Source organism: Synchiropus splendidus, chromosome 3 (genome assembly GCF_027744825.2).
Source record: "Synchiropus splendidus isolate RoL2022-P1 chromosome 3, RoL_Sspl_1.0, whole genome shotgun sequence".
NCBI lineage: Eukaryota > Metazoa > Chordata > Actinopteri > Syngnathiformes > Callionymidae > Synchiropus > Synchiropus splendidus.
This window is the reverse complement of record NC_071336.1, coordinates 31,860,375-31,875,064: the sequence shown is the minus strand read 5'-3', so window position 1 is coordinate 31,875,064 and position 14,690 is coordinate 31,860,375. Positions and strand designations below refer to the sequence as shown.

At 45.2% G+C, this 14,690-nt stretch overlaps 1 protein-coding gene across 3 annotated transcripts in view; it reads left to right on the top strand.

The window, feature by feature from the left end:
• cnksr2a (connector enhancer of kinase suppressor of Ras 2a) overlaps positions 1-14,690 on the top strand; it is a 73,548-nt gene that overhangs the window by 11,556 nt on the left and 47,302 nt on the right. For all 3 annotated transcript variants that reach the window (XM_053858948.1, XM_053858947.1, XM_053858949.1), the window contains exons 2-4: positions 4,427-4,590; positions 4,658-4,860; positions 14,553-14,640. In XM_053858948.1, coding sequence (XP_053714923.1) covers positions 4,427-4,590; positions 4,658-4,860; positions 14,553-14,640 — 455 coding nt within the window. The remainder of the gene's footprint in view (positions 1-4,426; positions 4,591-4,657; positions 4,861-14,552; positions 14,641-14,690) is intronic.

Here is a 14,690-nt window from a genome sequence, read left to right as displayed (position 1 = left end):
TACAGTCTCTCTGTTTTGTGATGAAACTTTTTAGTGGAGTTTGTCTCCAACTTCTTCATTTGTTTATGTTTAAATATAATAGTGAACTAAGTGCAGAGATGAGAAACTCAATGTTTCACGTCTCTGGTAGAAGCCGCTGGTGTCTGACAGGCTGCTCTGCCAGCTTTATTTAGGGGTTAAATTGAGCCGTCTGTCTGCTGTATCTCAAGTTGACTTGAACTATGGACCAGTCAGGACACATTTCCTAGATGCTATTGAAGAATCGTGTGAATAAATGATCATTTAGTCATATTCTAGTCTCCAAATCATGATGCAAACTGACAGTCCTTTGTCTTGAGTGATGAAAAACCTTTTCACAATTTCACTAATACTTTGACGCTTTAGAATTTGATGATGGACCCTAACGGCGGCTCGTAGCATTAGCGCTGCCTGTGAGAGTGTGTCCGCGATCAGTGAACCCTAATGGGGACACGGAAGAGGGCGCCGCCGCCAATACCGGAGCGGAGCTCCGTCCAATATCCAACTATTTTCACCACGGTGTTTGGCCGAGGCACCAGCGCAGCCAGAGACCAGCATGTGTTGATGTGAACCAAGGCAGACGACCGCGTCAGAGAACCTATGATGACCACTTGATCTAATAAAATAAGCATGGATCCAGAGAGTCAGAGTCGACCGGTGTCATGAAAAAGGTTCCCTGGATTAAATATAAATTTAAAACTACGATCATGAACCAAATTCCACCACACTCTCCAAAACTGTCACACGCCGGTGTCGGCTGTCAAACGCAGTGGAGCTGGAGATGCCGTGGTGTTTATGGAATTTATCGTGAGATGCAGAATTGTCATGGTGGAGACTGTGTTTGGCGGTATGTGGTGTACGACAAGTTATCGCCCATCTCTAGTGCTCATACATCCTGAAACTTGTCACTACCATCAGCGACTGGATCCTTGCGTCCGACCTGTGGAGCAGTGCATGAAGCATCACCTGGTTTCTGAACATCCCTCAGCATCCTCTCCCTCGCGACGCCTTCATTTACTCAGACGTTTAAGAGGGGATTTCCGGCTGAGCCGATGCTTCGTGTTAATTCCGGCCAAGCTCAGCAAACGTGTGTTTATTTGCTTCACGCAGGTCCTCACTTTGATGGTGCGTCCCCACCCGGGAGGCATCTGGATGTTTGTGCAGCGTCCTTGTTTAGCAAGGCAAATCTGTTGTACGTGACGAAACTGCGGGTGAAAACTGAGGGTGAAAGGTCATCTGCTGCTTTTCTCTGCAAGTCTTAAGTGCAGCGTCTGCCCCATCTGTGCCTTTTAAACCAGCGCATGAGCATCTGAACTTTCTAGTGCGGCGCCTTTAAAAATAAATGAGACGTTACGAGGTCGACCTGCAAGAAGGAGTGATGGTAATCGAAACATAATATTCTCCATTTGTACTCACGAGGGCAGTGCCTTTTTCGGTGCCATGACGACCCACAAACCTGGACCTCTGTGGTGGGGAGGAACGTAAGAGTTGGATCTCCAGCTCCTCTCATCCGTGCAGGACCAACGTGACCTTGGGATCCAGGACTGGGCTTCTTGAGTTCATACGTAACGTCTTCAGTTGCTAGCAGCTAAGACAGAATGCAGTCGTTCTATCTTAGAATCGACATTTGCTCTGCTACATGTGAACCACCGCAGCTTTAGAAAAATGATGAAAAGTCTCACGTGATCAAACAAACAGACATTGGGACATTCGGAAGTCCAATAACACATCATGGAGGTGAACATGATTCCCAGCTGCTTCACAGAGTGGTCATCCCTCATCGCTACATCCGGTTTTGCCATCTTAAGTACAACACTGAAACATTTTGGGATTACTTACTACATGTTTTGTTGAGTGGACGAGACATATACGAGACCCAACTACCCCATAATAATCTTCTAAGTAAAGTACAGCGACTCCAAACTGTACTTCAGTGCACTGTCGAGGTATTTGTTTTTTCCACTTGTGTTCACATTGTTGTTGCAGATGGCTACATTCAAGAAACAGACTCTCAGAGCTGTGTGATGTCTTGACTGCTTTCAGGAGTGTCATGCGACACCAACTGTGAAGCGTTTTTCCCGGTGATGGTGACAGAAATGAAATGAGAAATTTGTCCTGGAGTGTGAGCTCATTTTAGACATTTGGACTGCGAACCCATTCATGTTCCTTCACGTGAGGTCCTTCTCCACGCGAACCTTCCTGCAGGGTGAGAACCTCTGTGGAAACTCGATACTTCGACTTGCCTCCCACAGATGTGATAAAATACGGCCTCGCTTTGTGAGGTTTCAAGGAAAACCTCATTTATTCTAGATTTACCGCCCTGTATTTGTGTGGGCGTCTCACAAGTGAAATAATCCAGGACTCTGTCTTCCCAAACTCCATTTGGATTCAGGTGCCGCGCTGCAGTGGAGAGAGCCAAAATCGCTGCTGAAAGATTTAATATGTCGCTGGTTTAACATCTGGCTCATGAGCTTTTTTTTTTTTTTTTTTTAAGACTTTCTTTCTGGGGTTTTCGCTCCCGTCTCTTCTTCCGCTCTGCTCTTGCCATCTTTGTTAGCGCGGCGATGATAGATGAGTGTGTTATGAAGCTGCGGGGAGAAGCAGGGGAAATCAATGTTCATTCCTCCGAGGTGTGTGTTTGCGTGTGGAGTGTGTGTTTGCCAGCTGGCTGTTTGTGAAGAGGTTAGAAGCGGGATACATTTATTGTTTTGGGGAGCCAGAGGCTGCAGCAGAGCCGGAGCTGCTTTCCTTTGACTCAGCAAACCTGCCTCGGACACACACACACACACACACTCTGACGCAGCAACACACCTCCACTCCGGGCCAGGTAAACAGTCTGGCAGAGTGATGTCATGCTGGGACTCCCTTGGTCCTTTCTCTGGTTCATGTTCCGGAAACATGAAGTTGGATGTTCTTTTACATTTGTTATTCTAGAGTCTAAAGGTCATAACAGCGACGACCTCGCTCCACTCATAACTCTGGAGAAGAACCTCTGGTAGACGTTCTGTGCTTAAGCTTTGGTCAATGATCTCATGTGTCAGGAGGGAAGTGGACTGGCGCTCGTGACGTGAGCCTCTTGTACGTGCCTGATAGAGACCGAGTGTCTGACCGTCGGAGCGGAAAGTGAGACTAATAATTCGTCTCCTTCTCGGATGTCGACCGGCTTTACATTCCCATCAAAGGGTTTTCCTTCTGAGTCAATGCTTTATGTTAATTCCTGCGTTTCCACTGCAGTCCCCGGTGAGACTGCAGCTACTGGACAAACACTGTGATGCAAAGATCCATGCGTTGTAGTGGAAATGACTGCCTCGTTCTTGGTTCAACACTTAGTCGTGAGTCCACGGTGAGGAAACTGATGGTGAAGGAGGAGGATGAGGAGGAGAGGGTGATGATGAAGATGAGAGTGAAGGACAGGAGATGAGGATGATGAAGAGAGAAGATGATGCTGAACATGAGGAAAAATGTTGAGGTGCAGCGGATTTGTCATGATGATCATGATGATGATGATGAAGAGTAGAAGGATGAAGATGAGGAGAAAAGATGGGAGGATGTTGATGATGATGATGATGAGAATGAGGAGGAGGAGATGAGGATGATGAAGAGAGAAGATGATGCTGAACGTGAGGAAAAATGTTGAGGTGCAGAGGATGTTTGTCATGATGATGATGCTGAAGATTAGAAGGATGAAGATGAGGAGAAAAGTATGAGAGAATGTCAATGATGATGATGATGAAGTGGAGATGATGATGATGAAGAGAGAAGATGATGCTGAACATGAGGAAAAATGTTGAGGTGCGGAGAATGTTTGTCATGATGAAGATTAGAAGGATGAAGATGATGAGAATGAGGAGAGAGGATATTTGTGATGATGGATATGAAAATAAAAGATGATGGTGAACATGAGGAGATGAGAAGATGTTGAGGTACCGAGGGTGTTAGTCATGATGATGATGAAGAGGATGAAGAAAGGATGATGAAGATGAGATAAGAGGTTGAGGAGGAGAGGATGATGATGCGAGTGAAGTGGAGGAGATGAGGATGATGAAGAAAGAGGATGAGGCTGAACATGAGGAAATGAGAAGAGGTTGAGGCGCGGAGGATGTTAGTCATGATGATGATGATGATGGGGGTGAAGAGGATGACGATAGGAGCAAGAGATGGAAGGGAGGAGGAGGAGAGTATGATGATGTTAAGGATCATCAGAGCAGATGGAGGATGAAGATGAGGATGAGTGGAGGAGTGGCAGTGGATGATGAGTAGAGAGAATGATGATGATGATGATGAGGAGGAGAAGAGGGTGATGAAGAGGGGAGGATGATGATCAAACATCTTGCTCAGACTTCATCCTAATAATAAGCCAGTTGGTTCCTTGCCCTCAGTTCACGGTGTCGTGTCTGATCTCTTCCAGGTCTGGACGACTGTCTGCAGCAGTACGTGTGTGTGTTTGAGCGAGGTGGCGTGTGCGGCGAGCGCCTGCTGAGGATCAGCCACGCCGAGCTGGAGGAGCTGGGCGTCTCCCGCATCGGACACCAGGAGCTCATCCTGGAAGCCGTGGACCTGCTCTGCGCGCTGGTGCGTCCGTGCTCATGCACGTGTGTGTGTGTCAACCCTGCGTGACAGTCCGTGTGTGTGTGTTCAGAACTCAGGACTGGAGACGGAGAGCGTGAGAACTCTGGCGCACAAACTGGGCGCCTCGGCTAAAAACCTCCAGAACTTCATCTCCGGTCGCCGCCGCAGCAGCCAATCAGAGAGCAGGACGTCACGGCGGCTCCCCAACGACCTGCTGACGTCGGTGGTGGACCTCATCACCGCCGCCAAGAGCCTGCTGGCCTGGCTGGACAGGTGAGGAGTCCGCACAACTCGCCGCCCGTCCAAAACGTTTCTGCCACCTGCTGTCCTTCTCTATCATGTCTTTCATGTGCTGAGGCAATACTGAGCCCCTCCCTGTCAGAGAGGACCTCACTGATAGACATGGAAACACGCGTTGATCTTCCTGTGTCTGACCTGATCTTCTCCACACGATCTTCTCCACATGATCTTCTCCACATGATCTTCTCCACACGATCTTCTCCACACGATCTTCTCCACATGATCTTCTCCACACGATCTTCTCCACACGATCTTCTCCACACAATCTTCTCCACACGATCTTCTCCACATGATCTTCTCCACACGATCTTCTCCACATGATCTTCTCCACACGATCTTCTCCACACGATCTTCTCCACACGATCTTCTCCACATGATTTTCTCCACACGATCTTCTCCACACAATCTTCTCCACACGATCTTCTCCACATGATCTTCTCCCACGTGGGTCTAAAATTTTTCCCACATGAAAACCAAACGCGTACTCATGAAAAACCTTGATGTTTTAAGGTAAATATTAAGACGCATGTACCTCCTGAAGTCCAGCCATTGGTGAAGTATTTAGTCTGTACTCTTACAGTACAGGTGAGCAAAACCTCATTCATTATCCTCCAAACTCATTGGTTCCTCTTCTTCTTATTTGGTCCACAGTTGTCTCTCCTCTCCACAAACCACCTGTCCTCCTGAACTTTGTCCCTCTGACAGACTCATTTCTCAGCTCGTCATTTCCACTCAGATAAAGTCAAGATGCTTTTGGTCAAGTAGCACTGCGAGCCAAAGTGAAACTATCGCTTCCTGTGGACGTCCTGTGTGTGAGTTTGTCGTAGCCTGGACTCCATGTCTTTGCTGGGACTCGGTCGTCCTGTACATATGATATGAATGAGCAGAAGCAGGAAGCTGTAATGGTTGTGAGGGGCCACCATCAAAAGAAAGAGAGTGATGACAAAAAAATATGTAAGTACAAAATGAACCTTAAGATGAAATGCAAGTAAGGATATTAAGAAGTGTAAATATGCCATGAAACCTCTTGAAATATTTCATTTTATATTAGCTTAATTTGAATATAAAGCAACTATGGACCAGTCTTAAAAGTCTTAAAACAAGAACATGATGTATTTTACTATTGAAGTGGTGGTGCTGACTAAAAGAGACATATTTGTTATAGTTTTAGTCTGATGTCAAACGGGCCACAAAAACACAGACCCTCGGGCCGCGTATGGCCCCTGGGCCGCACTTTGCTCAGGTCTTTTCTGTGGGCCGTGACCAAGTTTGAGTCAGTTAAATAACGCTAATACTGTAATAAAGAGGAGTCATTCTTTGTTTCAACGACTCTGGGACGTGTCGTGGAGTATACAGTACAGTAATACATTTGGCTTTCAACTGTAGTGGAGTAAGTGCGAGTATGCTCCACTATATCATGTTGTATTCTCCTGGGAAAAAAAACAGAGGTTGATCTTATTGGAAATATTGTGCTTCTCTAGAAATGTATTTGTTTGGAACTAAATGAAGTAAAGTAAGAATTAAAACTATGTGAAAAGACTTTTAAAACTATAAAACCCATTGAGTACAGTCTGGACCCTTCAACATTTGATAAGGAAACACACAAAAGTTGTTTACCATTGAAGCCCAGCAATATGAAAATGATCACAGTTTCAAAGTGAATGAGTTGCTGTGTGTAGATTGAGAGTATTGGAGTATTGGCTTCAGTACTGCAAATCTCTTCATGTCTGTTTGTGGGATTGTGCTACCTTTAATATGTCTCTTATTAAAGTATGCAAGTATTGAGGTCGACCCAAAAATGTATGTTTGAATTAGTTAAAGAACTTTTGGCCTCACAATTTGGGGGTCAATGTCAATATCGGGGGTCAAACCACATCCTCACTTCTGAGTGTGTATGGACCCTAAAACCCTCCCTGTGTTCTTGAAATGCGACTGCAGGCTCAATGTCAGGCACATGCTGACACAGTGATGTAGTCGCACACATGAAGACAGGCTGGCACACACACACACACACACACACACACACTCGGGGTGACGCCAGTGTAAACGCCAAAGTGACATTGAGGAGCGTGGAGGACCAGCACTGTCTGGCCGAGGATGCTCCTGCCTGCCTGTGTCTGAGGTGCCTCTGTGGAGCAGTGTTCCCACCTGATATGGTGCCGATCTTCTCTTTACCAGTTGTTCACACAGAAAATACTGGTGTGAATGGAAAACAATTTAATGAGAGAAGCTGTTTCACAAATGCAGGAATTGTTATCTACAGTCCCTTGTTTCATTTGTCATATTCTTCTTCTTCTATTCCAATAATACTACGGTTATTACTGCTAAAGTTGATACAACAAGTGCTCCATTGGTATTGCACAGAGGCTTGACTACAGCTGCGACAGTGGTATCAGTATTTAACATCTACATCAGACAGTGAACTACTGCTACTACTGATAGAGAAACAAGAGGGAGGAGTTTTGACATTAACTGAATTGGTGACAATAAAAACGCTATTTTTTAATCATGAGAAGTGAATCTCTCTCCACTCCAAGTCGTCCTCACACGGTCCGCCTCTTCATATGACCAGCAGGACGTCCGACTTGAGTTCCCCAAGCCTCGGATTTCAGTCATTATGATGGTTTTTACTAGATGTTTCCGCTAAAAACACGTGGAAAACTGTCGTGTTCATCCCCACCTCCATGATGCATTACGTGTTATCCCCTTGTTTCCATATTTCCACTTCATTTTAATACGTTTGATCACGGTAGAGTTCATCTTTATAAAAGAGATCATTTTTTTATTATCTATTTGCATGTAGCGGAAACCCTGCTATGTTGCTAAGTTGTGATGTGATCGCAACATAACAGCCGCAACTTGAAGAACAACACATACAATTGTACAATGTCATGTATTGACTTGCGAGGCGCTGATGAAGCTTCATGAAGCATCATTTTCAGTGTTCAGTGGGTGGTGCCCCCTGTCTGACGGGTTGTCTAAAGCTAAAGGTTGCAAACCAAAGAGCGCCATCTTGTGAGCTCTGAAAATGAGGCTTCATGAAGCTTCATCAGCACATCTCTAGTACTGAGTTACCATTACAGACAATTGGACAAAACCGTTGTGCAAATAAATAACTGCAGCAGCAGCCACTTTTACTACAATGAACCGACCTCTGTAGCGATTATACTGTACCCTACTGTAGAACCTACTACCATGAAAAGTCTGCAGAGACCAGCTCAACTAGTGTTTCTACAGCTTGTATGACTACAAATATCAGCATAACTGTAACTACTGTACAAGTAGTGGTTGTATTCAGTGTACAAGGCACTGTACACTGAATACAACATCAACAACTTATACTGCAGAGTCACTACTACTGCTAAGACTACCACAACTGTAACTCAGTACAAAAAGTGATTATCATATATATATGATGATGTTACTTTCATGACCTTTGCTAAAGATTCTATGAAAGTATAGATGATATTACGTGAATTTCTCTGCATGTTATATTCTGATACGAGGATTCAAATAAGATGAAGAGTCTAGTGAAGGAGAATCTGCTGCTGATGAATTTAGAAAATGAGTTCATTAATAATTGGCAGAATTTTGAAATGAAAGTGTGATCCATCAAATACTCCCAGTGGGTTTGTGACGTCCCCACATTTCTGAGCTGCCTGCGCAGGATGCAATAAGGATTTCAGCTCAATGAGGTTTAATTTTCCAAAACGGGTTTTTGCTGGCTCCAAAGAAGAGACGCGGAATAAAGCAGAAGGTTTTATTTCACTCACATTCACAAGGAGGATGAGAGTTGAATTAGAAGATGCTTAAGATGGGAGCGAGCGTTTTGCGAGGCCTGCTTCGACAACACGGAGAAATTAGCATGAAGCGGCGCGAACTTTGATCCGGCTCTGTTTGGACGGAGGAAAGAGAAGTTCAGTGAGCTTTTAAGGGTTCAGCGTGTGTGGCTGCGTAAGGGCCGTTTTCTTGGATTCCCTTTCATGATGAAAGCGCCGCGCGGATCACACACTTTGGATGAGTCTCAGTGGATTGTGTTGTTGAGGAAGCCTCCATCCCACTGCACGTACCAGCACAACTTCTACGACTCATCAACTTCAAATACTGGAAGAGCAGTGCTGAGGAGTTGCTCTCAGTTTGAAGATTCAAGAACACTGCTCTGTGTTGTGGCTCAGGCAAAAAAAAACAAAAAAAACTCCTCGGACAGCGAGAGTAAGATTTAATAATTATTCAATACAAATAACAAATCACTAACAATAAGGATCAACAGAAGGCGTCAACACCAGAAGCGGAGCGAGGAGGACACACACGTTGGAACAGACAACAGAAAGAACAGGTGAACCAAGCTCAAACCTGAAAACCAGGACAACTAAACACACTGGGATATTAACCTTGCGAGGCCAAACAACTTAAAGCGCTCGGTGGTGGATCTACACACGCACACAAGGAAGACAACGATACAGAGAAACAGAAAAGAGTGACACCCACACGCGATCAATGAAACTCTAAAAAGGCAACAAGAACAACAAATGAAAATCACCGTACGCGAGAAAAAGAATCAATTTTGGAAAACGCAAGAGATCGAGTATCGAGAGGGAGAGTTTTTACCATCAGACACGAAGTGACCATCTGGCAAACGCAGGCTGAAACTCAGGAGTTGATATCCATGGTGGAGTGATCAACGAGCTCCAGCTGCAAGACACAGAACACAGGAAGTGACAAAATAAAAGCACCTAAAAACCGAACAATGACCGAACGCTTTCTGAATCACTGACCGGGAATCAAACCACCAGCCTCGCTGCGTTCCCCATGTGAAATGAAGCCAAACATAACATGTTTTGGCTCCACAGGTTGATGCGTTTAGGGCATCATTTGTGTTTCATGAGGCATGCTTCCTGTGACCAGTCCTTCAAAACCACCTGTGCCAAGTTCATGGTCCACATGCTGATGATCACGTCACCTCATTTACCCGCAGTTACTTGTCCTTTAATACTCCAGTTTCCTTTAGAATTTTATTTTTTACAAATTTTATTTTTTATGAATTTAGTGAATGTTGCACAAAATGAATGTGACTTTTAAGCCTGTTTCTGTTTATTATTTTGCGATTGTTGAGAGGAGAGTGCGCCATCATCAGAGAGTGTCCTGTTGCTTCCAGAAGTTCTGCCAAACAGGAGCGCTGCAGTTTGAGGGTTTGAGATTGACAGGTTCTCGCGGGTCCGTCTCGCCTGAGGTCCGGCGTATATTTAGAATTCAGCCTCAATACTGATGACCCAAATCACACGCCACCCACCAGGGGCCGTCGCCAAATTCTGAATCTGGGTCTTCATAACAATGACGCATGTAACCAGGATGGTTTCATCTCACTGCGGTGCTGCTGGTGTCTGGCTGCTATGAAAAGCTCTCAGAACCCAAGCGGTGTCATGTCCCAGTACGCTGCTCCGCCAGAGTTCACGAGCAACGTCTTCTATTTTCAGCAGTAAAACATGTCAATGGAGGGTTGAGCTGTGGATCCAAAAGCTTCCTGAGACACTGGGAATAATCCATGCGCAGTGATCTAATGGCTGAAGAGGGACACGCTGAACCAAAGCAACACTGTTGGTTGGAAAACACTCTGTTGTTGCTGTTCAAATTCAGAATGTTCATGGTTGTTCGCTCAGTGGCTCTTCATCAGAGAAACACTTGAAGTAAACGTGAAGTCCGCACCTGAATCAATGGTTTATTTTGTTCCGTTAACAGCAGCTTAACTTTATTTTTTTATTTTTTATTTAACACGATAAACAGAATCATTTTTTGACAAAACAATTTGACAATTGTTTAGTGAGGTTTATCACTTGTTCTTATACTTGTACTTATCTATCTATCTATCTATCTATCTATCTATCTATCTATCTATCTGTCTGTCTGTCTATCTGTCTGTCTGTCTGTCTGTCGTCCGTCCGTCCGTCCGTCTATCTATCTATCTATCGTTCTATCTATCTGTCTATCTATCTAACAGTCTCTCTATCTATCTATCTATCTATCTGTCTGTCTGTCTGTCTGTCTGTCTGTCTGTCTGTCTGTCCGTCCGTCCGTCCATCTATCTGTCTATCTATCTATCTATCTATGTATCTATCTATCTGTCTATCTATTTGTCCCCTGCCTCTCCTCTCCAAGTGTCCAACCTTTCACTCCGACTGAAGTCCTGTTTGTCTTCTGCGTGTTCCTCTCATGTATGTTATTCCATCTTTCCGATAAGATACTTCACCATCATTTCATTTCGTCACGAATTTTACCCTCAGTAAATTACCTGACTTCCCTTTTCGTGAGTGAGTCATGTTTAGATCCTGCACTCTCTCTCACGACATGGCTTCATTTGTGACGCACGAACAACAGCGCAGTTGTGGACGGACGCTCATTATCATGAGTCACATAATGAGCCTTTTTCAACTCAAATGTACAGGGACATTCAAACGGAGCTTTTTAACTCAGACTCCACACGCAGCCTTCTGCTTGATGGATGATGGCAGAGGGGCAGAACTTCTGCTTTTTCGGTGGGTATCTGGGCAACAGTGCCTCCTTTTTCAGCCTGCAGACCTGACATCCAAACCTTCATCACGTGACCACTGATCCATTTATTCTGTCCTCCGTCTCTGGCCCTGTGACCATGGCCTCATTTCTGGCTAAGAACTGGAGCAGACGGGAAGTTTTCTTTATCATCATTGGTCTGTCCACCACTGTAAACCAACACACTCTCGCTCCAGAGGCATCAGAGAGCAACACTCTTCGAGTGAGTTTTGTGTCTCATCCGGAGGCAGAAGCCTTCAGTGTCGCATGTGGACTCGCTAGGCTGTTGTAGCTGTCTGCTATGACGTGTCACTTGGCGTATAAAATCCGTTCTATGACACCTTCAGTAAGGAAGAGAGCCAAACAACTGTCGTCTAAATTCAAGTAGTGTTTGTTTAGAGAAGTGTGAAGTCAGCAATAGTGGTGGGGTTGTTATGGGTTTTGCTTTAGATTAAGCTCCTATAAAAGCATCTGTCATACACTATTTCAAGTGAAATATCACAGTTTTTTAAATGCCTTCTCAAGAATCCCTCTTCAGTCAGACAAGTGTCCTCTTCAGGCCACCGTAGACTGAGCTACTTGCGCCACCTGCTTGAGCTGCATATGTTTCCGTAAAACTGTCATCTTTTTCTCTCTTTCTCCACCTATAGTCTGGAGGTGAAAACTTTTTCTCCTGTTTTCTCAGGGTAGAGACACATGTTGACCAACCATGTGCAACCTTTGCAAAACAAAGAAGATAAGAGATCTGAGGTTAGGTCGGCGTGGCAGCAGCACAAGTCTATTATTATTGTTTATTTTTATTCATTCATTTTTTTTGTTTATTATATTTTTGATTCATTTATTACCATACTAATATTAATAATAATTATTATTATCGTGTTTTGTTGATTATTGCACGATGCACTTTCAAAGAAGTTTCTCTCTCTCTCTAAAAGCGCTGACCTCTGTGTCTCGGTTCTGTGCGGATGGTGCGTTCAGAAGCATCGGAATTTTGCGGGATTTGTGTCTGGCCGAGGCCACATCTTAAACCCACCCTCCCGCTTTTGAACATTGCACTGGACATGAACGTTCTTAGCCTATTGAAACACACATCACTGATGTCTGACTTTGGCGTCAACATAGGAGGCGAAAGTCACTTGCAGACAGTCACTATTTGACTCCTTGGGAGTGAGAATGAGTTTCTGCTAACAGTAGCTGTCTTTGGCCGCACGAGAGCAAGCTGCGCCTCGGCAGGGGGAGGATCATAAAGATGATCAGCCCGGAGGTGAGCAGACACGAGAGCGATCCTCCGTCTTCCACCCAAGTCTCTCCCTGTAATGAACAGCGCAGCTCATCAAAGGCATCACAAAAACCACGTTCTTACGCCTTTGATTCTTGTTATATTCAAGCGGCACTAAAGAAGATCTTCATTTTGAACCGTCGTGACTCGCTCCTTCTGTATTCTTTCTTCAGACGCTCAGACGGAGCTGTGAAATTTGGCTTGAGGCTGCCTGACTCAAGATGCTTCAAATGACATGACTGGCAGAAACAGGTTAAATGAAAACTCTCATCAGCATTTGAGAAGAAAATCCTTGACAGAAGACGAAGCAGTGGTTTTCACCGGTCAGCAGCGCCGGCCCTCACTGCTGATGCCGTCTTTAGTGTTACTTAATAACACGCCTCCTGCTGGCCATAGTCAGTACTGAAGGCAGAAGTGTGAAGCGGCACAACATCATTTTTGAGATTTTTTTGCTTCGGATTTCAAACGAAAATCCAGCCCTTGAATGCCCCTGAAAAAAACGGAACGTGCGCTGACCCACGAGGCGCTTTGTTATTGTGTATAACGCAGCCTCTGTATGCAGACGTGTCACCCGTTAGCTCCATTGACTGACTGTTTTTTCTTCATATTGAGGTGTAAAACCTTTCCTGTCTCCACACTGGACCGTGGTAGAGTGTCACAGGGGAGGTGCTGGAGCGCTCACTCCAGGGTTTGATGTCCTGTTGTGGGCTGGAGCTGGGACAGGGATGAGGCCAGTCTGGGACAGAGCGTGACTTGGTTTATGACTTTGTCACTCAGTCGACAAGGAAAATAATTGTTAGTTGCAGCCCCACGCTGAACATCTGCAGCAGCGGTTCTGTGGATGGAGATACTATGCTGTGAAGCCACAGGAACGGGACTCATGGAGTCTGTCAAGGTTTCGTGTCAGAAGCAGTGTACGTCTGAAAGAGGGCAGCGTCGTCGCCGCCTGAGTTGGAACTGATAGAAACTGGTTCATGGAATCACCCTCACCTCTCTCAAGTTGACAAGGACACTCACTTGAGAAGCTACACAACAGCATTCTTACACTTCTCCTTGAAGCAAGCTGTGTTTTGGTTGACCTTAAAAGGCTATTCAGTTGAGTTGCATGCACACTCTATGTACTGTACTTAATGCTGCTGTGGGCCAGCGTCAGCTGCTGGAGGATCTGGGTCTGGTCATGTGATTTAGGTGCTGAATCCAAATGTAGTTTTCTTGAGTCCTCCACAATCCTTTTTAAATGTCTTATCTGAGGTTAGGTCGCCGTGGCCGCAGCCCATGTCTATTATTATTGTTTATTTTTATTCATTTATATATTTTTTTGTTTGTTAATGTTTTGTTTCCTAGTTGTTGGGATCCTCACTGACCTTGGCAAGAAAGTTGATTCTGATTCTGATACATAACATAGCCAGTTGGTCGAGCGCAGGACCTGATGACCTGCTCTGTTCTGGCTCGAGTCTCTCCTGGATGACTGAGCTTGTCAATTCAAAGGGAGAACAACCCAAATCTCATGACGACAGATGAGAGTGGGAACAATTTAGTCTTCTGGCTCAGCTCTTTACTCCAACTGTTCCTCCTGGGGAAGGATCTCAATGCTGTCATAAGAAGGTTAACTTTCACTTTCCCCTGCTGCTTTCCTGCCCTGCTCAGTCCCCTCCCCCTGGGTGAATGTTAGGTGGGGTTGTGGAGGCGTCTCTGCAGTATATAAACTCTATCAACTCAACTGGACATTACCAGCCATCGCACTGATCCAGTGTCTTCGTCTTTTGTCACAACATCTGTCCACACTGTAGATTATTGGAATCAGCGGCACACAACAGGCTTCTGTGTTATCTCTCCCACACAGGTCTCCCTTCGCTGCAGTGGCCGACTACTCTGTAACCCGGAATAATGTCATTCAGCTTTGCCTGGAGCTCACCACCATCGTACAGCAGGTGTGCAGCGCTCTTTATGTGTTTGAGTGCCAGAGAGGGGAGCGGGCCGT